The 27376-nt window shown below is 39.0% G+C and overlaps 1 protein-coding gene across 3 annotated transcripts in view; it reads left to right on the top strand.

The window, feature by feature from the left end:
* GAREM1 (GRB2 associated regulator of MAPK1 subtype 1) overlaps positions 1 to 27376 on the top strand; it is a 207427-nt gene that overhangs the window by 68575 nt on the left and 111476 nt on the right. For 2 of the 3 annotated variants that reach the window (XM_016933497.3, XM_009433843.4), the window contains exon 2: positions 9361 to 9501. In XM_016933497.3, the coding sequence (XP_016788986.2) occupies positions 9361 to 9501 (141 nt within the window). Of the gene's footprint in view, positions 1 to 9360; positions 9502 to 23073; positions 23189 to 27376 lie in introns of all 3 variants that reach the window. The other variant, XM_063795576.1, reaches the window with a different exon arrangement.

The following is a 27376-nucleotide window of genomic DNA, read 5'->3' as shown; positions in this document are numbered from 1 at the left end:
TTTGAAGGTTTCATGGATTCTAGTTATTCTAGTGTTAAAAATTATTTTTACAGGTAGGTAAGACTTAATGTTGAAAAGATCAAGGTCAAATGGGGCAAGTAAAATCCAAGCATATCCCAGAAGCATGTTAAATGTGGGGAAATTTCAGGATGGCATTCACATATTTTGGAATTTAACATGCACTTCTTTTAGATGTCTCATTACTACATCGTTGAGTTAAATATATAAATTTTAGTACATTATATGTAGTAGTTAAGCAACAGAATAATTATGTCACAAAATTGTTTACTTTATGAATTCATTTAGTATAATGTCTCTATTAGTGGCCTACCCTAGGATATTTTAAGTGATTATATTAAGTTTTATTTCTAGACAATTTTTCTGAAACTTATTTTGCCTAAAGCAGGCACACAGCTCAGTTAAAATAAAAAAAGACATAAGCTCAAAAATAGGCATGGTTTCTTACTACTTTATGGCTTTAAAAATCATTCTGAATCCTCTTGCTGGAGTGTTTACTACACCAGCTAGCAGTAGGACTTAACATTAAATTTTCATTTTGATTAACTTGACTGCAGTTGTTTCTTGGCTGCCTCTTTAGAGCCCACTGTGGGATAAAATTAAAACAGTTTTTATGATACAACAATTTAGTTGCGGAAAACAACATTTTTTTCCCCCTGAATGGCAGTGTGTTCTACCTCTGGGTTTTCTGCATACGCCCCATGGCTCTGGTTTCTCTCTTCTCCAATCCATCTTTTAGAGTTCCGCCAGATTAATTTTTCTAAAGCAGAGCTTTGGCCATCTTCTCATCCAAAACCCTTTAGTGGTTCCCCTTTGCCTCTCTCTTATCTAAGCCCAACTCATTCTTCAAAGAAAGAGCAGCTCACATGCTGTATTTGCCCTTTCACATTTTTCTTGATCTCCTCTGCTGAAGTCCCGATCTCTGCTCTACATTTCTTTTTTTTTTCTTTTTTAAGACCATTATCTGAAGCATAGTAAGTACTTAAAAAAACTTAACAGTTATTAAGTTTCTACATCTGTCTTCTTTTTATTTCTTTTTTTATATTCAATTAGTCTTTGTTATTATTTTTTATTTTTATACTTTAAGTTCTAGGGTACATGTGCACAACGTGCAGGTTTGTTACATATGTATACATGTGCCATGTTGGTGTGCTGCACCCATTAACTCGTCATTTACATTAGGTATATCTCCTAATGCTATCCCTCCCCCCTCCCCCCAGCCCCACGACAGGCCCCAGTGTGTGATGTTCCCCTTGCTGTGTCCAAGTGTTGTCATTGTTCAGTTCCCACCTATGAGTGAGAACATGCAGTGTTTGTTTTTTTGTCCTTCCTATAGTTTGCTGAGAATGATGGTTTCCAGCTTCATCCATGTCCCTACAAAGAACATGAACTCATCCTTTTTTCTGGCTGCATAGTATTCCATGGTGTATATGTGCCACATTTTCTTAATCCAGTCTATCATTGATGGACATTTGGGTTGGTTCCAAGTCTTTGCTATTGTGAATAGTGCCGCAATAAACATACGTGTGCATGTGTCTTTACAGCAGCATGATTTATAATCCTTTGGCTATATACCCAGTAATGGGATGGCTGGGTCAAATGGTATTTCTAGTTCTAGATCCTTGAGGAATCGCCACACTGTCTTCCACAATGGTTGAACTAGTTTACAGTCCCATCAACAGTGTAAAAGTGTTCCTATTTCTCCACATCCTCTCCAGCACCTGTTGTTTCCTGACTTTTTAATGATCACCATTCTAATTGGTGTGAGATGGTATCTTATTGCGGTTTTGATTTGCATTTCTCTGATGGCCAGTGATGATGAGCATTTTTTCATGTGTCTGTTGGCTGCATAAATGTCTTCTTTTGAGAAATGTCTGTTCATATCCTTCACCCACTTGTTGATGGGGTTGTTTGTTTTTTTCTTGTAAATATGTTTGAGTTCTTTGTAGATTCTGGATATTAGCCCTTTGTCAGATGAGTAGATTGTAAGAATTTTCTCCCATTCTGTAGGTTGCCTGTTCACTCTGATGGTAGTTTCTTTTGCTGTGCAGAAGCTCTTTAGTTTAATTAGATCCCATTTGTCAATTTTGGCTTTAGTTGCCATTGCTTTTGGTGTTTTGGACATGAAGCCCTTGCCCATGCCTATGTCCTGAATGGTATTGCCTAGGTTTTATTCTAGGGTTTTTATGGTTTTAGGTCTAACGTTTAAGTCTTTAATCCATCTTGAATTAATTTTTGTATAAGGTGTAAGGAAGAGATCCAGTTTCAGCTTTCTCCATATGGCTAGCCAGTTTTCCCAGCACCATTTATTAAATAGGGAATCCTTTCCCCATTGCTTGTTTTTGTTAGGTTTGTCAAAGATCAGATGGTTATAGATGTGTGGTATTATTTCTGAGGGCTCTGTTCTGTTCCATTGGTCTATATCTCTGTTTTGGTACCAGTACCATGCTGTTTTGGTTACTGTAGCCTTGTAGTATAGTTTGAAGTCAGGTAGTGTGATGCCTCCAGCTTTGTTCTTTTGGCTTAGGATTGACTTGACAGTGCAGGCTCTTTTTTGGTTCCATATGAACTTTAAAGTAGTTTTTTCCAATTCTGTGAAGAAAGTCATTGGTAGCTTGATGGGGATGGCATTGAATCTATAAATTACCTTGGGCAGTATGGCCATTTTCACGATATTGATTCTTCCTATCCATGAGCATGGAATGTTCTTCCATTTGTTTGTGTCCTGTTTTATTTCGTTGAGCAGTGGTTTTTAGTTCTCCTTGAAGAGGTCCTTCACTTCCCTTGTAAGTTGGATTCCTAGGTATTTTATTCTCTTTGAAGCAATTGTGAATGGGTGTTCACTCATGAGTTGGCTCTCTGTCTGTTACTGGTGTATAAGAATGCTTGTGATTTTTGCACATTGATTTTGTATCCTGAGACTTTGCTGAAGTTGCCTATCAGCTTAAGGAGATTTTGGGCTGAGACAATGGGGTTTTCTAAATATACAATCATGTCGTCTGTAAACAGGGACAATTTGACTTCCTCTTTTCCTAATTGAATACCCTTTATTTCTTTCTCCTGCCTGATTGCCCTGGCCAGAACTTCCAACACTATGTTGAATAGGAGTGGTGAGAGAGGGCATCCCTGTCTTGTGCCAGTTTTCAAAGGGAATGCTTCCAGTTTTTTGCCCATTCAGTATGATATTGGCTGTAGGTTTGTCATAAATAGCTCTTATTATTTTGAGACACTTCCCATCAATACCTAATTTATTGAGAGTTTTTAGCATGAAGGGCTGTTGAATTTTGTCCAAGGCCTTTTCTGCATCTATTGAGATAACCGTGTGGTTTTTGTCTTTGGTTCTGTTTACATGCTGGATTACATTTATTGATTTGCATATGTTGAACCAGCCTTGCATCCCAGGGATGAAGCCCACTTGATCATGGTGGATAAGCCTTCTTTTTGATGTGCTGCTGGATTCAGTTTGCCAGTATTTTACTGAGGATTTTTGCATCAATGTTCATCAGGATATTGGTCTAAAATTCTCTTTTTTTGTTGTGTCTCTGCCAGGCTTTGGTATCAGGATGATGCTGGCCTCATAAAATGAGTTAGGGAGGATTCCCTCTTTTTCTATTGATTAGAATAGTTTCAGAAGGTATGGTACCAGCTCCTCCTTGTACCTCTGGTAGAATTCAGCTGTGAATCCATCTGGTCCTGGACTTTTTTTGGTTGGTAAGCTATTAATTATTGCCTCAATTTCAGAGCCTGTTATTGGTCTATTCAGGGATTCAGCTTCTTCCTGGTTTAGTCTTGGGAGGGTGTATGTGTGCAGGAATTTACCCATTTCTTCTAGATTTTCTAGTTTATTTGCATAGAGGTGTTTATAGTATTCTCTGATGGTAGTTTGTATTTCTGTGGGATCGGTGGTGATATCCCCTTTATCATTTTTTATTGCGTCTATTTGATTCTTTTCTTTATTAGTCTTGCTAGCGGTCTATCAATTTTGTTGATCTTTTCAAAAAACCAGCTCCTGGAATTCATTGATTTTTTTGAAGGGTTCTTTGTGTCTCTATCTCCTTCAGTTCTGCTCTGATCTTAGTTATTTCTTGCCTTCTACTAGCTTTTGAATGTGTTTGCTCTTGCTTCTCTAGTTCTTTTAATTGTGATGTTAGGGTGTCAATTTTGGATCTTTCCTGCTTTCTCTTGTGGGCATTTAGTGCTATAAATTTCCCTCTACACACTGCTTTAAATGTGTCCCAGAGATTCTGGTATGTTGTGTCTTTGTTCTCATTGGTTTCAAAGAACATCTTTATTTCTGCCTTCATTTCGTTATGTACCCAGTAGTCATTCAGGAGCAGGTTGTTCAGTTTACATGTAGTTGAGTGGTTTTGGGGAGTTTCTTAATCCTGAGTTCTAGTTTGATTGCATTGTGGTCTGAGAGACAGTTCGTTATAATTTCTGTTCTTTTACGTTTGCTGAGGAGTGCTTTACTTCCAACTATGTGGTCAATTTTGGAATAAGTGCATTGTGGTGCTGAAAAGAATGTATATTCTGTTGATTTGGGGTGGAGAGTTCTGTGGATGTCTGTTAGGTCCACTTGGTGCAGAGCTGAGTTCAATTCCTGAGTTCAATTCCTGGATATCCTTGTTAACTTTCTGTCTCTATCTGTCTAATGTTGACAGTGGGGTGTTGAAGTCTCCCATTATTATTGTGTGGGAGTCTAAGTCTCTTTGTAGGTCTCTAAGGACTTGCTTTATGAATCTGGGTGCTCCTGTATTGGGTGCATATATATTTTTGATAGTTAGCTCTTCTTGTTGAATTGATCCCTTTACCATTATGTAATGGCCTTCTTTGTCTCTTTTGATCTTTGTTGGTTTAAAGTCTGTTTTATCAGAGACTAGGATTGCAACCCCTGCCTTTTTTTGGTTTCCATTTGCTTGGTAGATCTTCCTCCATCCTTTTATTTTGAGCCTATGTGTGTCACTGCATGTGAGATGGGTCTCCTGTATACAGCACACTGATGAGTCTTGACTCTTTATCCAATTTTTCAGTTTGTGTCTTTAAATGGGAGTATTTAGCCCATTTACATTTAAGGTTAATATTGTTATGTGTGAATTTGATCCTGTCATTATGATGTTAGCTGGTTATTTTGCTTGTTACTTGATGCAGTTTCTTCCTAGCCTTGATGGTCTTTACAATTTGGCATGTTTTTGCAGTGGCTGGTACCGGTTGTTCCTTTCCATGCTTAGTGCTTCCTTCAGGAGCTCTTGTAGGGCAGGCCTGGTGGTGACAAAATCTCTCAGCATTTGCTTGTCTGTAAAGGATTTTATTTCTCCTTCACTTATCTTAGTTTGACTGGATATGAAATTCTGGGTTGAAAATTCTTTTCTTTAAGAATGTTGAATACTGGCCCCCACTCTCTTCTGGCTTGTAGAGTTTCTGCTGAGAGATCTGCTGTTAGTCTGATGGGCTTCCCTTTGTGGGTAACCCGACCTTTCTCTCTGGCTGCCCTTAACATTTTTTCCTTCATTTCAACTTTGGTGAATCTGACAATTATGTGTCTTGGAGTTGCTCTTCTCGAGGAGTATCTTTGTGGCATTCTCTGTATTTCCTGTATTTGAATGTTGGCCTGCCTTGCTAGATTGGGGAAGTTCTCCTGGATAATATCCTGCAGAGTGTTTTCCAACTTGGTTCCATTCTCCCTGTCACTTTCAAGTACACCAATCAGACGTAGATTTGGTCTTTTCACATAGTCCCATATTTCTTGGAGGCTTTGTTCGTTTCTTTTTACTCTTTTTTCTCTAAACTTCTCTTCTCGCTTCATTTCATTCATTTGATCTTCAATCACTGATACCCTTTCTTCCAGTTGATCACATCGGCTACTGAAGCTTGTGCATTCGTCACGTAGTTCTCATGCCATGGTTTTCAGCTCCATTAGGTCATTTAAGGACTTCTCTACACTGGTTATTCTAGTTAGCCATTCGTCTAATGTTTTTTCAAGGTTTTTATCTCCTTTGCAATGGGTTCGAACTTCCTCCTTTAGTTCAGAGAAGTTTGATTATCTGAAGCCTTCTTCTCTTCAAAATCATTCTTCGTCCACCTTTGTTCCATTGCTGGCGAGGAGCTGCGTTCCTTTGAAGGGGGAGAGGTGCTCTGATTTTTAGAGTTTTCAGCTTTTCTGCTCTGTTTTTTCCCCATCTTTGTGGTTTTATCTACTTTTGGTCTTTGATGGTGTTGACATACAGATGGGGTTTTGGTGTGGATGTCCTTTCTGTTTGTTAGTTTTCCTTCTAACAGTCAGGACCCTCAGCTGCAGGTCTGTTGGAGTTTGCTGGAGGTCCACTCCAGACCCTGTTTGCCTGGGTATCAGCAGTGGAGGCTGCAGAACAGCGAATATTGCTGAACAGCAAATGTTGCTGCCTGATTGTTCCTCTGGAAGCTTTGTCTCAGAGGGGTACCCGGCCATGTGAGGTGTCAGTCTGCCCCTACTTGGCGGTGCCTCCCAGTTAAGCTACTCGGGGGTCAGGGACCCACTTGAGGAGGCAGTCTGTCCGTTCTCATATCTCAGACTCCATGCTGGGAGAACCACTACTCTCTTCAAAGCTGTCAGACAGGGACATTTAAGTCTGCAGAGGTTTCTGCTGCCTTTTGTTCGGCTATGCCCTGCCCCCATAGGTGGTGCTCTACATTTCTCATTCCTCTTGCGTAGCACTCATCATGGCTTCTCTAATGTAAAATTACATATGAACCCACCTCACTCTCAAGAATGACTTCTTGAATGTAGAGACTAAGTCTTCTTTATATTTTTGCCCATTCCCTCATTGCCTTTTGCATAAAAGATAAAAAATGTTTGTTGGATAATGAATGAATGTTTGTTGGACTTGTTAAAAATAAATGTGTGAACTGTCCCCTGTTCTATATAATCCTGATCTTCTTACCCATTACTTCCCCCACCCAGCATCTCTCACCTTCGAATGAATTTGTAATTTAATTACTTATTTTTGTTATTGGTATTGGCTGTCTTCTCCCTGTTGAATAGTAAGTGCCCTAGGGCAGCGATCTTGGGTTTGTTCACCCGTATGTGCCTAGCACTCAGAACAGTGCTTGTTATATTGGTTGAGTGAATGAATGAAACTTGAAGCCAAAGGTCAGTTTTTCCCCTTTCTTTGGATTATTGTCAGTGTTTTTCAAGGTAAGAGACATTGTGGCATTGGAAGATCAGGAGAGAGATGGAGAGAAACCCCAAAGTCAGCTTCTGCCACTTACTATGCTGTGCAGCTTTGAGCAAGTTTCTCAACTCCTCTGAAGGTCATTTCCTAACTTTTAAAGGTTAATATAACTTGAATTACAATATTTATAGAAGGATTACGTTTTAGAGGGAAAAAAGCATACCATAAAATCAGTAGCTTATGTGTCCTGATCACTGCTAATACCTGCTAGAACTGGTGCTACACACTTTCCATTCATTGTGTGTTTCCACATCCACTCTGTGCAGCAGGGCCTGTTGTATTAATAACTGTTTCACAGGTGAAAGGAGGAGGTTCGTGCCCAAGACCACACCATGGTGGGTAGCGGAACATCGCTTGAGACCAGGTCTGTGGGACTCTAAACCTGGTGCTTGTAATTCCTGCCTACTGTGCATATGCTCAGCAGGGGGCTGCATGATTTCTCCTTTGGAGCAGCAGTTCTAGATTTTTCCTTCCTGCCCTAAGGTGGTTGAGGGATACAAAGGGCTCATGAGTACCACTGGCCCCCAGGCAGTATCTTTCTGAAAAAGCCAGGCCACATCCTCTCAAGAGGTGATGGGCAGCATAGTCTGGTTTGAAAAATCCCACCGATGAATTGGATTCTCCCCCTTCTGCTAATATACCTCCACTTCCAGATCTATTTTTCTCTCCCTGTCCCCTTATAAAGTTTTTTAACTCTTTGTATTTTGCACTATAAAGTATTCCTGCATTAAGACTGTTTTAACCTTTTTATTTTATTTCATTTTTTATTTTTTGAGATAAGGTCTCGCTCTGTTACCCAGGCTGGAGTGCATTGGCACAATCTCAGCTCACTGTAGCCTCCACCTCCCGGGCTCAAGCGATCCTCCTATCTCAGCCTCCCAAGTAGCTGGGACTACAGATATATGCCACCACACCCGACAAATTTTTGTATTTTTTTTGTAGAGATGGGATTTTGCCATGTTGCCCAGGCATGTCTCAAACTCCTGGACTCAAGCCATCCTCCCACCTGGAGTGTTGGGATTATAGGCATGAGCCACCATGCCAGGCCAAGACTGTTTTAAAGATTGTTGCATTACTGTTTTGGAAACAAATTCAGACATTTTAGTTTGGGGTAGCCAAGTTGATCATTACAGTCTCTTCTCTTTATTGAAAAAGTACTGAAATTTTTAAGAATTTTTGAGAGATCTAAAATGCCATTTCAAAACACAGTTAAATCACTAATAACTTAATTACTGTAATATAGTGTCAAAATAAGGCTGTTTTCTGTATAAAAAGTTAGCCTTTTCCGATATTTTCATTGAGCACTGAAAATTACTAAACTAGGATTAATGGAACGGATTATTTCAGCATCTAGAAAAACATCTTTTAAGTTTCAGGAAATGAATTTCTCTTTTGAAATAGTTTGTTGTCCGTTCAAATGCCGAAAAGATACTTCAGAAAATATTAAAATGAAAAGAAATTTCATTCGTATGCTATAAATCATTATTTTTAATTGATCGGGAAGTTTGGTAGGAGGCCAGAGAAAATTGGCAAACATAAAATTTAAAAGGAACTGTGAGTATTTAATTTCAAGTACTCTTTCAACAGAGATAAGATTATTTATTTTTGTAGCTTTATTGTGGTGATTAAATCATAAGCTTTCAATCTATCTGACCTAGCTTTGAATCCTCACTTTTCAGTTTATTAAATCTGTGAGCTTAGACATGTTAACATTTCAAACTTTGATTTTTCTCACCTGTAAAGAAGGAGCATTACCTTTTACCTACCTCCTAAAGTTATCTTATTACATGAAATAGTATATGCAAAGCATCTAAACAGTACCTAATATATTCTAGGCACTTAATAAATGTTTTATTATCATAAAACATAATCATTTAGGTATAATGTGATATTTGAATAGCTATTTGCAAATGAGTGGGAAACATTTTTTTATGGACTTCTATGTACAGTTGTCAGCTTGGTGTGGAATACCCTTTTTAAAAAAAAAAACAATTCAGAGGTAAACTTTATCTCATCTTGGGATGAACTGTCAACTTCTGCATTAGTCAAGTTTTAACTAATGAAATTTTATTGCAAAGTATGGAGAAAGCAGATTATGAATTCTAAGTTTCTCATATAAAATTGTATTTCCTAGGAGAGTGCGTAGAAGGGCTGCGGGAAAATGACTACCTGCTGATTCATTCCTGCCGCCAGTGGACCACCATCACTGCCCACAGCTTGGAGGAGGGTCACTATGTCATTGGGCCAAAGATAGAGATTCCGGTACATTATGCAGGTAAGACTCCTCCAAGGGCCAAGATGAGGCAGCGAGAGAAAGGGGATGTGAATAGCTAAACTTTTCCTCTAAGAATTGTCTGTAAACTAGAAAGTAGAATGACTTAGAGAATCAAACATTTGTGTGTGGTTATCGATCAGTGAAAGCTCAGATTCGTTTTGTTAGAAGTATTTCTAATTAATGCATGTAGTTAAATGAGGATTCTTATTAGGTATTTATAAGATAGAAATTTTACAAATAAAACACCTCTATTGTCTTGGAATTAAAATCAATACATGTAGCCAACCTCAGAGCTTCAGGGGGTCATGTCTCTGAGGAATCCTGTATACAGTTTGAACATTGCTTTTGTGAATGACTTTGTGAAGATTTCACAAGATTCCGTCTCACAAATTAATACTGTGGTCTGGGTTTAAAAGTATTGGATTGGTAGTTCATATACCTGGATATGTCTCTCCTTTCAATAGGCATTTAGATTACAGGCAACTGAGATGCCCTCACTGCTTTAGTTAAATGAAGGTAATACCTGCCTTCTCACCTCACTTTGAACCCGACTCAATGCAATAGTGCCATATAACTGATTTTTATTGAGTATATTCTGTGTGCCAGTACTGTTCTAGGAGGTTGGGATACATCTAGTGGCTTAAATAAGCTTTAAATAGTGATAGCTTATAAATGCCATTAAAAAAAAAACTTATGTTACCATATGCTTTTTCCGGCACTTATAATACATTATATAAAGGATCTTAGCCTTTTCTCTAGTATTGTTCAATATTTTCCAAGTCTGTTCAGAATACCTTAATCAACTAACCGTAAATTGTGTAGCCCTAGACTGCCATTGTGTTCTCGAATAACCCCTTTACAATGCACAGAGAGTTATTATTTGGAAAAGGGACCTTACTGTATTCCCACTGTCTAGACACAGCAAATGGTATTTGTTTGATGAATATTTAATGAATGAATGAATAGTTTGGTACCATTTTTTATTCCTGGGAATCTTCAAATGCTGATACGACCCAGGGATTACTTAGCTTCTCAAAAATCCTTCTTACTCAAAAAAATTATAAGACAGAATTTCTGTGGCCTAAAACTTTGTCCTCTAGAATTGTATTTCCTAGCCCTAAGAGTAGCCTTCATGGAAAAAGAGAAATGTATACTTGTAGAAAGCATTACATCTGTTAGATTGTAACTCAGACAAGTGGGGCAATTTTCACAGGGGCAGAGAATGAAACAAACCCCCTACCCTACCCATTCTGTCATCAGAATGGTTCCTACTAGTAGTGAGATACATGCTACTTTTAGCAAGTCCAAATTCTGTTTCTGTCTTTGTGGAAAACTGGAAAGAAAGGTAAATTGCTACATTGCTTCATCCTATATACTTTTACCTAATCTGCTGTATTCTTCTATGAGGAAATTACATTTTAGTCTTTCCCGCAAAAGCACTGTGAAAAGCTCTGTCAAATCAGTCTTCCCAAAAGAGTGCCCTCATTTTATCACTTCCTCAAACCCCTTTAGAGACTGCATCCTGCTGCTAGATTCTTTGACTTGTTGTTGAATGCTTTCCAGAGGCTGGTTCTGGTCTACTTCTCCAAACTGATCTTTTCTATTCCGAAGAGTGAACCTCCCACTCTTGCTACATTAGTCGTCTCACTGTTTCCTGAACATACTAGACACTTTTCCATTTACACAGTCTCTAGCTAGCTGGAGTTACCTCCCTTAGCTCATCATTTCATCAGGAGGATTCAGCCGTCCTCCGCAGCCCCACATGGTCTCCTGATATGTCCCATTCATTTAGCACACGTCCTCAGTCTTCATTCAATTACCTTTTCCTGTGTACACACTCACCAGTTGGACTGTACAGTCCTTAACAAGTTATACCAATTCTAAAAAACACCTGAAGCCTTTGGATCTGTACTCAAAAGAAAATTCTTTGTGGCTATGGGTGTTTGACTTAGGGATCTCAAACTTGGTTATACATTGGATTCACCTGGAGAACTTTAAAAAGACTGATGTGGGGTCCTACCTCTGGAAGTTAATTGGTCTGGAGTGTTGGCTGGATATCAGAATTTTAAAAGCTCCCCCGTGGTTAAAATATACAGCCAGTGTTGGGAACCCGTTGTTCTAGAATGAGCATCCACAATGTGAGATAAGATTTCCTCAAACACACACAAATATTTGTAAATATTTTGGTGTTTGGAACTTCTTTTTAAAAGAACCATCCAGCTTCCATTGGGAAGAAAGATGTGATATTGTTGAGCAGCTTGCTTTTGATCCATAAGGAAGGTGACGGATTATGTTGCAAATGATACATTTTTAAAAATGAAATTGAGGTGCCAAGACTTAAGAGGAAACATGGGCACTAAGATCACATCATTCAACATAAAGGAGAGAAAATACATTAAAGAAAGAAAAGCTTGAAATAGGACCAAATAGTTCATGAGATCATTTGCCATTAAACAAAATAGAATGAATCGCTGGTCATGAGTGTCTGAATGTTCTAAGCTGTCTTCCTCAATTTTTTCAACAAGAAGTTTAGGTAGAAGTTTTGAGGTACAAATAGATTCCAGCTGATCATTTTGTTTTGTGTTTCGTATCTTAAGATAGCACCATGAAACTTGCTTTACAAGACAAATTTAGTGATTTGGTAGTTTTTTAAAAAAAATTTTATAAACAGGTAAATAAGAAGGCAGTGTGGTTTTATAAGTGTTTTTGGTTTGTTTGTTTGTTTTGAAACAAGGTGTCACTCTGTCACCCAGGCCAGAATGCAGTGGTGTGTTCATGGCTCACTGCAGTCCTGGACTACTGGGCTCAAAGGATCCTCCCACCTCAGCCTCTTGAGTAGGTGGCACTACAGGCTTGTACCTGGCACCACGCCCAGCCAACTTGTCAATTTTTTGTAGATACCAGTTCTCGCTTTGTTGCTGGTCTCAAACTCCAGGTCTCAAGCAATCCACCTGCCTTGGCCTTTCAAAATGTTGGAATTACGGGTATGAGCCATCATACCTGGCCTGGGAGTATGTTTTGATTACAGTGTAAAATGGAGACCCAGGAGTCTTGATATGATTGATCATTTCAAGGTTATAGTGTATATATTTTGTCTCCAAGAATCTATTTATTGCCAGGTTTAGCCCTTGGAAAAAAGAGAGCATATAGTACATTGTGGAGACCAAAAATCATTTATGTCTCCCTAGCTTATTTGTGCTCTAGTTTTAATTAGAGGAAACCCTTATATATGTATATTTTACCAATTTTTCAGAATTTCATCTAGGTTGAAATGAATCTTACTTTTTTTTAGGACAGTTAATAAACAGTAATTTAAAATGTTTAACAGAGTAGTAAAGCCCACCAGCTTTGTAATCAAACAACCAAGTTTGATTTCTCATTCTGCCATTTTCTGTCTATATTACTTTGGGCAAGCTACTAAACCTCTTTAAATCTTTGTTTCCTCATCTATAAAGTGAAGATAATTATAGTGCCTTTCTCTTAGGGTAATTGTGAAGATCGAAAGAGAAACACCTTTCAGAGTGTTTCCCACTAAGTAAGCCTCCATAAATGTTAATGGTGATGACTGTGATCATGTTAGCTACTAAATGTTTCTAAGGATTTAATTCTTTATCCTGCACTACTAATTACAAGTTGAATTACTCTTCATTCAAGCTAGTTGAATACCGACACCCCTCAATGTTACTTGGGCTGCTGTTTTTTGTTTTGCTTTTGTAATTTTATTTTGAAGTTGCAGTAGTATAGTTTACTCCCTTTTGCCATTTCCCCGGTTTTACCCATTTTTAGTATCATTTTGCCACATTTGTTTTTTATCATTCTTACCCTCCTCCCTCCCCACCAAATGCGCATACAAATACAGACAAATATGCTATTTATTTTTTTCTCAGTTATTTGAGAGTAGACAGCATACATCCCCCTAATACTTCACTGTGTATTTCCTAAGAACAAGGATATCCTCTTATATAACCACAGCACTGGTAGCAAATTCAGTACATTTAATACTTTAATCTACTGTCCATGTTCCAGTTTTGTTGATTGTCCCAATAATGCCTTGCTGCATTTTTTCCCCCTCCGGGACAACATCCAGTCTAGGACCACTTATTGTATTTTGCTCTTGTATCTCTTTAGTCTCCTTTAATCTGGAACAAGTTCCTCAGCCGTCTTTGTCTTTCGTGATGTAGACATTTTTTAAAGAATACAGGCAAATTATTTTCTAAAACAACCCTCAGTTTGGGTTTCCCTGTGTCCTCGTGATTTGATGAGGCTATGCAGTCTTGGCTGGTCTGCTCTGTGTTGTGATAATGGCAAGGGATGTCCTTTGCCCCTTATTGGTGATTTTAGTTTTGATCACTTGGTTAACGTATTGTCCAGTTTCTCTGCTGTATAATTACCATTTACTTTGTGATTACTGGGAAATTTGAGAGGACGTACTCTTAGACTCTGTAACTATCTTGCTCTTTCCCTAAATCTTCTCCCCCCACCACTCCCCTATTAAGTAGTTATTGATGATTCCTGTCTGATTCCATTTTTACTATGAAGGTGGCAAAACAGTGCTTTTCTAACTTAACTCCACCATTCCTTCTTGTATTTGTTAGCCGTCATTCTCCTGTAAGGAAAAGCATTTTTTTCTCTTCTGTTTATTTATTTTTTTACTTACCTGTTATTATGAGCATGGACTTGTGGATTCTTATGCCATTCAGTGTACTGTGATATATTGCTGTCCTTGTTTCTTCAAATGGTCCTATGTTTCTCCATTTGGGTATAGGCTGGCACCTGTGTCTCTGTGACATGCCCCCTTCATTTTTTAAATCATGTCCTTATTTTCTGGCATAGGTAACAACCATTCTTTTCAATCAGTATTCTCTTTTGGTCAAGGCTCCTACACTCTCCTATTCCAAGTAGTACCCCTTACTTTGTGATCTTTGGTAAGAGAGTCCCTTGGAGTTGGGCAGTGCACAGCCTCGGCAGCCATAGGCCACAGCTCCATTCATGCATATTTTGGAAAGCAATAAAACTCAGCGTTTTAAAGATATGTGTTACATCAGAGATTTTCATGAAATTCTTAATATGAAAAATAATTTCATAAAACTTTGAAAAAAGGTAACTATGACTTCTGTGGTTCTTATGAGAACCTCACACTGAAATGGTGGTGACAAGAATCTCCTTATTCTGAATTCTGAAATTATTTAGATGTGCTTTGGAAAAATAAAGACATTCCCTATTCTGGCAAAATAAGTTTTAGACAAAAGGTGTTTTCTTGTTATACCAAATAATTGATCCTGAGAGAATGTGTCCAGTCAACATCACGTATTTTGCTAATAGTAGAGAACCCACTTAAGAAAAATTGACATAGTGTTTAGAAAAGAGATTGCCACATTCGTACAAATTGTATTCAAAAGACATCACAGATAAATGTAATCTAAACTTTCCTACTTCACATTGCTACCAAAGGGGCAAACCTTTCCTACAAAATGTACAATGCAGAACTCAAGATTTTTTCTGCATTCTGTATACTCAGAACATTAACTCCAAACTGCCTGGACCTGTGTCAGACATTGCTAGCTCAACCTGCACACCCACTCTTCTTCCCACTCTTTTACCCTGACTTATTAAACAAAAACAAATATTAAATTTTTTTAACCTAGCAACTTAATTCTAGCCAGGAATTTCTGAAGTTGAATGGTTTTTATTCTACAATTAATGTATCTATTCATCAAATTCCTTTTGTCTCTGCAGCTCAGCATGACCAGTCAAGCAGATCATCCCCAGTTGGTTACCACTAAAGCTGGTGTCTCAAGGCCCTTGTTTATGCTGACCCTTTCTAGGGCCTGAAACCTAACTTAGTATGCATAATGTGACTTTTTTTTTTTTATAAAAAAAAGAATATAAACCTCAAGCCCCACGAAAGCCTAGATATACCATTCTCTCTGGAATTTTATTTGCCCTCCTGAGCTCCAAGTCTCCACTCTATAAAATGGAGATCTACTGTAGAAAAATGTTGTTCAGATTCTCAGAGATCTAACTTGCGTAAATGGCTCAGCACAGTGCTGGCACGTGAGTAATACAAAATCAATGGTATCTCCTCTCACTCCCCTCTGTCATGAAAAACAACAAAGAAGACTCTAGCAAGAGACAGCTTTGAGAAACCAAATGGGTCAGAACATGAAGTGTCTATATATCAGTGGTCTGCCAATTTGCAAAGTAATGGAATTCTGAGTGGGTTTATGAAAATTTATAGCATTCCGTGGCAAGCTTGCTGTCATCATGGATGAACAGATACTGTCATCATGGATGAACAGATTGCTACTTGAACATAAGCATCTGAGATAAACTCCAGCCACGTTTGGCTTCTATTTTTAAATTCTCATCCTCCTGCAAATCTGGTGAATCTGTAACAAGCTAAAATGATCTCAGTACTTTCCCTCCTAGTTGTAATATGTACAGAAGTAAGTGACACTTGAGCAGAAGATGGGTAAGAATTGCTTATGCAGTTTTCAAGGCCCTTATTCAGCAAGCACCTGGATTTATATCAGCAGTGCCTGTTTTTAAAAGTGTAGGATGTGCAGTGTTTGTCTCTTGGGCAAAATTATAGTAATGTGGCATCTAACATAACCTTGAATTGTAATTACTGAACAAAAGGAAATGTTGAAACAAGCTAATTTTATTCTCCTGGGTTGCAAGTTTAATTAGCATGAATCATCCATTTATAAAAGTAACTACTAGTGTTGAACAACACTTTGTGTACTTTCCCTGTTACATGGGATAAAGCTTATGTGACGAAATGGAAAATAACCAAACTTTCTTTTCAAAAGTCCTCAGAACTAATATAGTATGCTGAGGAACATTTATCTCAGCCATTTTTTGCCATTAAGAAATGTTATAGATCTAAAAAATAACCATTTTTGATGACTGAATTTTTAGGTTATAGTTAACAATAACTAAAATTTATTTAGTGCTTACCATTTCTTAGGCACTTCGTTAACTCAGCATTTTACTTTTATTTTTTCGTGTGACTTTCACAAGAAACTCATGAAATGGGTGCTATTAATCTATATTTCATACAAATACAAGCTGAGGTTTAGAGATGTTAAGTGTTTGTAATAATACACAGTTAATAAGTGTGATTTGAACCCAGGATATGTGGCTTCAGAGCCTGCCCCCGTCTCCACTATTCCCTGCAAAGTGCTGGGAGGCACTTTTACTTGGAAGTCATCCTAGAGAGGAGAGATCTGTTAGAATTAGCCAATAAGCTGGGTAAAGCTTTCACTTTTCCTCCTTTCACAGTAGCTCCCTACTTGTATTCTGACTCTAGGAAAAAATTAAGTAGATATATAAGACTTGACTTTTTCAGATTTACAAGTCATCTGCCTACAGGTGACATTCCCCTTGCTCAGTAAATTTCTGGGAAGAGATTCCAGGGGAGCCCCTGGAGCCTCAGAGGGGACAGCTGCTGGGCCTAGGGGGGTGATCAGATCAGAGGCAGGAGGCCTGGGGAAAGAGTCTTTTAAGTGTTGAAGAAGGAAATGGGTGATGTTCAACAGGGCAGTTTCAAGTAAGGAAACTGAGGAAAATTAGATTACAAAAGAGAGTTAAAAATGAGTGAAAGGTAGACAGCAAGCAAGGATCAACTATTTTTGCCAAGATATTTTGTACTAAAGGGAAACCAATGACATTTGATTTGGGGGGAGCAAAGTAAATATAAAAATTTTATTTAAAAATAAAAGGAAGCCAAGAAAGAGGACATAGGAGTGAAATCAGCTTTCCAGTATTTCATATTTTTAAGTATAATGGAATCTGAGAAATCTTTCTAGACTAAGGGAAATGATTCAGAAAAGGAAAAAGAGAGAAAGTAATTAAGTAGTATATTAGTCTGCTGTCTAGGAAATTGTCTCTACCATTTTTTTCCTCAAGAGTCAAAAATGTTATTCTCTTCCTCTCTCCATTACTTAAATTTCATAGCTGCTGTAACATAGTTTTTGTGGTCAGATAGAGGGTAAATGTATCTTTCACACATTGGTATTCACACTCATATTTTAACTCAAAACAAAGATGAAGAGATTATCTAAGTGTCTTTGCTACAAGAATGGATTGAAGATTGTCACCAATCTTCAGTATAGCTTTCTAGTCCTACTTCACATTGCTTAATAATAACTCAAGGAAATTTGAATATGAATGGATTTCATGATGAGATGATTAGGGAATTATTGTGAGTTTGTTATTTGTAATCAATGTATTATAGTATGAGGGAAAATATCCTCACTTTTTAGGGAGACATCCTGAATTATTTAAGGGTGAAATGTGATTATAAAATGCTCGAGCAAAAGTGGACATAAAAATAGATGACTCTGGCAAACTAAGTTGTTAAATCTAGGTAAAAGGTATATGGGTGTTCATTACCCGAATTTTCCATGTGTTTGGGAATTATTGTAATAAAAAGGAAAAAATTGACTCAGCACAACCACCAGTGGCAAAATAAATTGTATAGTTGAACTCTTATATGGCATTTTTATCAAAACCACTCTGCCTCCATCCTTGAATCCTATTTATAGTCTTAATTAATTTTTCTGGGGGTGAAAGTTCATCTTTCACTGGGTCGTTTTGTTCCAGTGTTAAATGTTTGTGGCAACAACAAAGTGAAGGGTGAATTCAGGAAGAAATGTTGTTGTTTTCACCATGTGGTAGAAGCTTCCAGCTCATGACTTCCTATGGAAACCTGATTGCTCCCAGCTGTGGCTGGTTTCTAGCGACTGACCCAGTTGATGGTAGTGATTTAATTATTAAAGGGGGGTAAAGTTTGGATAGGTGTATGTAAAACTTGGAAAGAAAGGAACTTTTTAAAAAATTATTTTCTTAAAATAAGAGCTTTATGAGAGATATGGAAAGGGAGAATATGAGCAAATACATTGCAGAATTATTTGGTGTCATACTATGTGGCTTTTCTAGATTGCTCTATAAATGCTAGTAAAGCTCTAAAAATTTTAGAGTCCTTTGATTGCTTATTTTCACATTTCAGCCTGTTTACTCAGAATCCTTGCAAATTATTTACTGAATCTACAAACAGAAAGTATAGTATTAAAAAAAACCACGAAAATTCTAGCACAAAACAGGGATGGGGTTCAAAACTCCTAGGCTACTGTTTTCCATTTCTTTATACTTACATTTAGGTACTCAGTGGAAAGTTGGTTACTTGAAAGGGCTAACGCCAGTTCAAATATAATTTAACCTATGAGATAATATGATTAACATCAGGTGGAAAGTTTGAACAAGCTGCCTGTGACCACACTGTTAATGGAGTGTTTATAGCATGGGTGGGAAAGTGCTTGTCTCACTTCATAATTTGATTTCCATATTGGATTTGTACCTCTAAGAAGTAGTGTGACCTTTTAAAAGGTTCTTTTTTAGGAATTTCTTTGAGCTTTTTCTATTTGTGGAAAACAGACTTCATGGGTTCCAAAACTGATTGCAGTGCTAGCAAAACTTCCTGAATTGAAGTCACTCTGCTCCATTTCTTAGGCTTGGAATCACTTGCCTTTGTGAGTCACTATCCAGGGAAGTCGTGTGCTGGCTTTCTGTTAACCCTGACCCATTTCTGTAGTTGTTGAGTGTACTGCAACAGGAAAACAACAAAACTATGTGTACCATGTGAACTTTTCTGATATTTGGAGCAAGAGGGTAGATGATTCAGACGTGTCTGTGTTGATTTTTGGTGAGGTATACATTACACAGGGCCTCCAACATGTTAGAACTGGTTTACAGAACACCATAGGGTTTGTCCCTAATAGTGAGTCAAGCCAATGCGTGAGTGTGAGACAAGCAAAATAAACACAGAGCTTTTATTTTTTAGATGTTAAAAATCATTGTAGGTAAACCAAATGCAGTAGACACATAGACATGAGAAAGATTCCGTTTTTCCATTCATACCTTCTACATTCCATACGTTTCTCAGTGGCAATTACATTTTTTCTTATAGACCTTCATAGCATTTTATAGTCCCAACTCTTTTCCTTTAATAAAACCGGTCCCCTCGTGTGGGAGTCCCAGTTCTCTGTCCACCTAGGGTCCTTTCCTCCTGACCCACAGGGTAATTATGCAGCGAGTCTTGTTGATTCTCTTTCCACACAATTCCTATCAAAACTGCTCCTCCTTTCCAGCCTACAGTGACTGTGTCTCCCTTGCTCTAAAGAGCAAGGTGCCTCCCTTTCCTCCTCCAATCAGTCATCTATGTTACTGTCAGATTATTATTTTTTTCAAGTACAGCTCTGTTATTTTACCAGCTAGCCAGGAGTTTTCAGAGATGTTTCCCACGTGAGTATAAACTCTGGTCTAACGCTGGGCCTTTTTGAGGTCTGGTGTTCCTTTGACTACAAGCATCATCCTCCAGCAGACAACCCAGCAGGCACTCGCCACACCAGGTTGTTTGTTGTTGCTCAGGTAGGCTTTGCCCTGCCTTGTTCCCGCCTGTGTCTACTGCTTGGAGGGCTCACACCTCATAGCCACCACCCAATAGAGAAATCCTGCCGCAACCACCACCACCTTCCTCAAGAAGAAGAATAGTGAAATCCGGCCTCATTTTTACCACCTTCTTCAAGAAGCTTTTCCTAATCTTTCTCACCAGGTAGATCCTTCCCCTTCAGAATCCCTGTAACAATCTGCACCCATGACTGTTTGTCTTGCTGTCACTCTTCCCACCACTAAAGGCTCCTTGAGGACAGTCCTGTCTCATACAGCATCTAACACAGCCTTGAATAGTTTAAGGACTCAATAAATAATTTTAACCCAACTGAAATGGATTCTTCTTTAAAGGAGAAACATCAAAGATGCCTGAGAACTACCTGGAGAACAAGTCAGGTCTCTTAATTCCCTCCAGTCAGGCAGGTACAGCTCTGAGACATTGACCAGGAATGGTGATTGTGAGTGCTCTAACAGTTGCAAGCAAAATGCCATGGAATTGTTGAGTAGGTAGTTCTGACAGCTGTCTAGGAGTGGGAGGCCTTCAGGTGAACGAGGTTAAGGGCGTTCTAGATAAAGTACCAGGCACCATTCCGGAAGGTAACAAATGGCTGTGGGATAGAGGAGAAGGAGTATTTAGCAGATGAAGTTAGAAACCTAGTTTGGAGCAAATTCCAGACTGAATAATGGGAACTATAATCTCTGTGCCCTGGGGAGTTCCTCCCAGAATCTGCTTTTTAGAAAGATTAAGTGAAGGCAAGTGTCCTCCCTCCCCTGCAGGTGAGTTAAATTGGTCAGGAGTGGAGGATGTGAAGATGGTGAGAAATTGCAGGTAGAAGAACTAGTTAGGAAGTTGTTAAGATAGAGCTGATAAAAGATAATGAACACCTGATCTAGGCTGGGAGGGAGATGTTCCAGAGGAAAAACAACGATACTTAGGTAAGAGGAATGAGGAAAAGGGAGCAAAAGATAATTCTGAGAAATTTTTAAAACTTTTCCCCCTAGCTTTTAAGGAAACATTTTTTAAAATTAACCTTCTTAGCACAGGCACTTGCTTTTGCACACTTTTTCTTACTCTGTTTATTATTAAAGGAAGAATTTTTCAGGTTCTTCCTAACAAGTAATAGAGTAAGAAAACAACAACAACAACAACAAAAAACCTCTTTGTTATCTTTTGGGACTCTCAGGGCTTTCTAGCAGAGAAGTTTCCTATCTTGTCAGATATTGGACCTCTAGACGGCAAGAATGTCCTTTTAGTTCTTGGGCTTGCCAGATATGTAAGAGATAGGAGTTCCACAGAGAAGTGTATTTGGAGTAAAAGATTATGTGATGGAGAAAAATGGTGCACAAAAGTCTCAGGCTCTAAAAGATTGATACCATAAAGATTTGATAGTTTTACGTATATTTGGCAATTACTTATTTTCTGCATCTAGTAGGAGGAATTCTTTGTTCTACATATAAAAATCTAGAAAAGTCTGATGAATGAAATATTCTGGCTGTATATTTTCAGTACTATGACAAATTCATCTGTGTGGGAGAATATGTGTTTGGTAGGTTGACTTGTTAGGATCAAAACATCTATTAAGGAATTTGTCACAGTTTTTAACTCTCTTACCTCCTTATTTAAGAAAAACAATTCTCAACAAAGTTGAAAGTTTGCACCCACTTCCCTACCCCAGCGACATCTAGAGACATTTTTGGTGGTCACAGTAGGAGGTGGGGAAGATAATGAAATCTGGTGGGCAGAAGCCAAGGAAGTTGCTGAACATCCTACACTGCACAGGACAGCTTCTGTGACAAAGAGTCACCCAGCCCAAAATGTCAATGGTGCCAAGGTGGAAAACCCAGATATTTTATAATTGTTAATACCTTTATTATTGGTAATCAGTTTTATTTTCTGCTCCATTAGCAAAAACTCTCACTTTTTGGACAGACAGAGGCTACCAGACTTGATTTCTTGCTTGCTTTTTTTTTTTTTAATGGAGTCTCACTCTGTCACCCAGGCTGGAGTGCAGTGGTGCGATTTTGGCTGTCTGCAACCTCCGCCTCCCTGGTTCAAGCAATTATCCCACCTCAGCCTCCCAAGTAGCTGGGATTACAGGCACGTGCCACCACACCCAGCTAATTTTTGTATTTTTAGTAGAGATGGGGTTTTGCCATGTTGGCCAGGCTGGTCTTGAACTCCTGACTTCAGGTGATCCCCCTGCTTCGGCCTCCCAAAGTGCTAGGATTACAGGCGTGAGCCACTGCTCCCGGCCCAGACTTGATTTCTAAATCATAACCAGTCATTGCTCAGACTTATAGAAAAATGTTCCACAGATTATTAATCAACATTACTTTCTGTACACACTGTATGAAACTGATAGCAACCATGCGTGTCATGGCAGAAAAATTCAGGGGGGAGCAATGGAGCAATCCCTTTAGTTGCAAAGCTTTGTTTATTTTCCAGAACTATCCTGGCCCTTCTTCCTTTATTTTAAAAAAGGGTGTATCTGTAAGTGCCTAGAATAAATAGATTTTTAAGGAATTAAAACAACATTACAAACCTGGTCTCCCTGTTTCATAGCAGTATGCATCTACATGACATGTGATTTTTAAATGGTGTTGAAATTAAAATTTTCACATGTATCTGTGTGAGGTCAAGATTTGGGACTCCCTAACTCAGCTTCCTCAGCCCCCCAAGTGTATTTTCCATTTCTCTTCTATCGCTAATTCCTTCCGTTCCCAACGATTTTTTTTTTTTTAAAGACCAAGTCTCGTTCTGTCACCCAGGCTGGAGTACAGTGGTGTGATCTTGGCTCACTGCAACCTCTGTCTCCTGGGTTCAAGCGATTTTCCTTGCCTCAGCCTCCTGAGTAGCTGGGACTACAGGCGCACACCACCACGCCCAGCTAATTTTTGTATTTCAGTAGAGATGGGATTTCACCACGTTGGTCAGGCTGGTCTTGAACTCCTGACCTCATGATCCACCCCGCCCCCCCAACCCCCCGGCCTCCCAAAGTGCTGGGATTACAGGCATGAGCCATCGTGCCTGGCCCCTTCCCAGCATTTTTAAGTTTGGGCAACGTCATAGAAAGTCCAAGTCTAGGAAGGAGAGACTCCATTGAAATATTGTTGCTGCAGGTCCGTGGATCTATTCAGATATTAACTGAATAATTGAAGATCTACTAGATGCTGAGCAGTGAGTGAAGAGGGGACAACTGGTGACGAGGCAGTGTGGCAGTTAAGACACATAATAGTAAGTACTCTGGGAGCATCTTTCATGCAGTATCTGGGCCAGGGCTTTTATACACTGCTGTTATCTCATTTAATATAGAAACTGTCCTTTTCTGGATGAGGAAAGCAGGCTTTGGGACCTTAGCCAAGGTCCTACCATCTACAGGTGGTGAAGTTGAGATTCAAACCCAGAGCCGCCCAGTTGGAGGGCTAAGCACTCAATGTACAGCCTGCCTCAGGAGGCCAGGTGGCAGAGTGATTAGGAACCTTTTGAATTTCATCTGTCTCCCGTAAGCAGTGAGCTCACTCCCATGATACAATATTTGTGTTTTAGAGATAACCCTTTGGCAGCAGATGGGAATGGCCTTTCGTGACTAGCAAATTGCATAAGTAAAGTGGAAATAGCAAATAGTACATTCCGTTGTTCCCTGAGTCTGCTGAGGAGACTCAGAGGCAGGCTGTGTGAGTCAGGAAGAGAAGGATGGCACACTCTTGGATATGAGAAAGCATTTGTTTTTTCATCTTTCCTTTACCTTTAACCCTCTTGTCAGCCAGTATTATTAGGTAGTATTTTTAACCAGAGCTCTTCTATAGCAGGAAAAGCTCACAAGTGCCAGGGCTTTTTGTTCCACCTCCCTCCCATTGGAGCATCATGCAGAAAGGTCTTCTATGTTTTCCCAAGGTGTAAATGGGCTTGGGAAAGAGCAGTTGTTTTTTGTTTTTTTTTTTTTGGAGACAGTCTGACTCTGTTGCCCAGGCTGGAATGCAGTGGTGTGATCTCAGCTCACTGCAACCTCCCCCTCCCAGGTTCAAGAGATTCTCGTGCCTCAGCCTCCCAAGTAGCTGCGATTACAGGCACCTGCCACCATGCTTGGTTAATTTTTGTATTTTTAATGGAGATGGGATTTCACCATGTTGGCCTGGCTGGTCTCGAACTCCTGACTTCAAGTGATCCACCCGCCTTGGCCGCTCAAAGTGCTAAGATTATAGGCGTGAGCCACCATGCCCTGCCAAGCAGTTCTTTTATTTGATCAAAAACCCAATATGTAGATTGAAAGAACAGACAACTATAGAAACTTAAAGAATGAAGAGATTTAAACTGAACTACAGAATTCCTGGCATTTATCACTTCACTTCACCTCAACCCTGCCCTCCTCCAGAGCGCGCACACACAGACACACACACACACACACACACACACACACAGTTATATAGTAAGTGATCTTTGGGATCTTGGCTGAGATCCCAAAGCCTGCTTTCCTCATCCAGTAAGTGAATAGTCTTTTGTGAGGTGGTAGAAGGAAAATCATTTGATGCATTTGACCTCTTGCAGGAACCATTAGGAAATAATCTTCTGGCCAGGCCCGGTGGCTCACGCCTGTAATCCCAGCACTTTGGGAGGCCAAGGTGGGTGGATCACAAGGTCAGGGGATCAAGACCAGCCTGGCTAACATGGTGAAACCCCATATCTACTAAAAATACAAAAAATTAGCCAGGTGTGGTGGCATGCGCCTGTAGTCCCAACTACTTGGGAGGCTGAGGCAGGAGAAGTGCTCGAACCTGGGAGGCAGAGGTTGCAATGAGCTGAGATCGCGCCACTGCACTCCAGCCTGGGCGACAGAACGAGACTCTGTCTCAAAAAAAAGAAATAATCTTCTCTTTTTTATCCTGGTTCTGGTGAGTTTCCCATATGGCAGCCGTGGAGCATGTGGCCATTTAGAGGGAAGTGGTCCACAAGTGTTGCTAATGTCCAGTCACCTTATACCACTGTCTTCACGTTTGGCAGCTGGGTAGTGCCTCACTTGCCCAATAAGAATGCTAGACCTTGGATGACACAGGCTCTGAGATGTCCAGGTGGTAGGAACCACCTTGGAACACGTTCTCTGTGATGCCTGGCGGAGACTCAAGTTCATCCCCTTCTTCCTTATGGCTTAAAGCAACAACAATACAGTACTGATCCAATTAGAATCAGGAATAAGATAAGGGTTCACATTTTAATTTCTTCTCTTCTGTGGCCTAACACCTTGGGGTTTTCTTCCCAACTCAATACTCTGTAAATACTCTGCCAAAATGACAGTGTAAAGAGGAGGTTCATTGTCCTGGTCAACTCCTTAGTGGCCGTGTGGTCTTATATATGTTGCCTAACCTTTTTTGTGCCTCAGTTTCATTATTTCTAAAATTAGGATAATAATACTTATCTCATAGGTATCTGTCGTGAGGATTAAATAAATTTGTAACTAACATACTTTAGAAGAGTTATAGCTAACACACTGGCTTATACTAAACATCATGTAAGTGTCCTGCTGCTGTTGCTAGTGTTTTTTTTTTGTTTTGTTTTTTGTTTATTTATTTGTTTGTTTATTTTTTTATTTTTTTATTTATTTTTGAGACAGTTTTGCTCTTGTTGCCCAGGCTGGAGTGCAATGGTGCAATCTCGGCTCATTGCAGCCTCCGCCTCCCGGGTTCAAGCGATTCTTCTGCCTCACCCTCCCAAGTATCTGGGATTACAGGCATGTGCCACCACGCCTGGCTAATTTTTGCATTTTTAATAGAGATGGGGTTTTGCCATGTTGGTCAGGCTGGTCTCGAACTTCTGACCTCAGGTGATCCACCAGCCTCGGCCTCCCAAAGTGCTGGGATTACAGGCATGAGCCACCACGCCCAGTTGCTAGTGTTTTGTAGTTAATGTAATAAGACAAAAAAGGAAATTCGATTTTAAACATTGGAAAGGAAGAGAAAAATATTTACAGTTTATGTGATTGTCTCACCAGAAAATCCAAGTAAATCAACTGAACAAAAGATTATAACTAATATCAGATTTTAGTGACGAGATGTAAACGTCAATAATGTTTCAGATATACTTGAAATAACCAAGTGGAAAATGTAATTTTTACAAAGTAGTACAGAGCAGCATCCAAGACACATTCTTGTTTACCCTGTAAAGTCCTTGGCCTGATCTAAGTGGAGACAGTTAAATCTTGAGACGTCAATGCATCACTTATTCAGTAAGACAAGTGATTCTTTACTGGCATGTAAAACCATGTTAAATGTTATATGTAAATTTGTTTATACATTTAAAAGTCTTTCTCTTACCTTTACATGGAGGATTTTATCAATAGGTTTCCTCTGGAAATTATTAATCAATACTATACTTTTAATTCAGCCATTTGCCTGAATATAATAAAGCATGATGATAAAATGTTCACAAGATTATTGCCCGGATTTTTTTTTTTACATTCAACTAAGTTCATGCAGACTTCTGTTAGAAATTAAGATGCCTAGAAATCCACTTGTGGCTGCACAGCAGTGATTATAGCAGTGGAGATTTGAGAAAAATAAGTGATATTCAACCCTTTTATGAAGACCGCTGCCCCAATCAAGTTTTTGCTCTGGGATGGCCATATGAAGTCAGTACTGAATCTTGAGCAAATCTATTATATTCCATATAAAGTAGATGTAGATGGGATTGAAGAGGCAGGCAGATCCTATTGTCTTTTATAATTTATTCAATATTGGAATCAGTTCCAAATCACTGCTTCTTAACTTCCTTTGATTGCCTTTAATCAAATGATTTCCACTTTGGCTGCATATAGGACCAACAGAATATCTAGAATGACAATTCTGTATCTGTGTGAGACCTAAGTCAAGGAAAGGTCACTCCAGTTGGCAGTTTTTGAATGGATTGGTTTCTCAAGTGATTCTTGACTCACTAATCTCATGACAGCCAATAGAGTTAGACTGGCATTGGACTCAGTTTAATTGGTCTGAATGAATAAGGTATGAAGGTCATCCAAACTCAAACGAACCTGTGAAGAAACCTTTTTGCTCTGGGATGGCCATATGAAGTCAGTATTGATGTAGCTTAGGTTTTACAGCCTCACCAATATTTAGAATTGCTCTTTTGGGTGTTCAGACTCCAGGGTCGCTATGGAGAGGTAGAATCGGTAGATTCTAGTGCTTGCCTCTACAGTTTACCAGCCTTATAACCTCAAAAACTGCCTTTATTCTTTCTAAAACTCAGTTCCTAAAATGTTTAAATAGTGATAATAATACCTAGGTTGCCAGATACTCGGAATATTAAATATATCTCAGACCATAGAAATTTCGTAAACTATAATTTACATACATATATTTAGTGTGTATATATAATTTATAATAATTGCAAAGCATTACTTTTAGTAGGACTAGAATTTCCTGAACCTTCATATTT

The sequence above is a fragment of the Pan troglodytes genome, chromosome 17 (genome assembly GCF_028858775.2).
Source record: "Pan troglodytes isolate AG18354 chromosome 17, NHGRI_mPanTro3-v2.0_pri, whole genome shotgun sequence".
Taxonomy (NCBI): domain Eukaryota; kingdom Metazoa; phylum Chordata; class Mammalia; order Primates; family Hominidae; genus Pan; species Pan troglodytes.
Note: the sequence above shows the minus strand (reverse complement) of the source record. Positions and strands in the feature narration are given on the sequence as shown.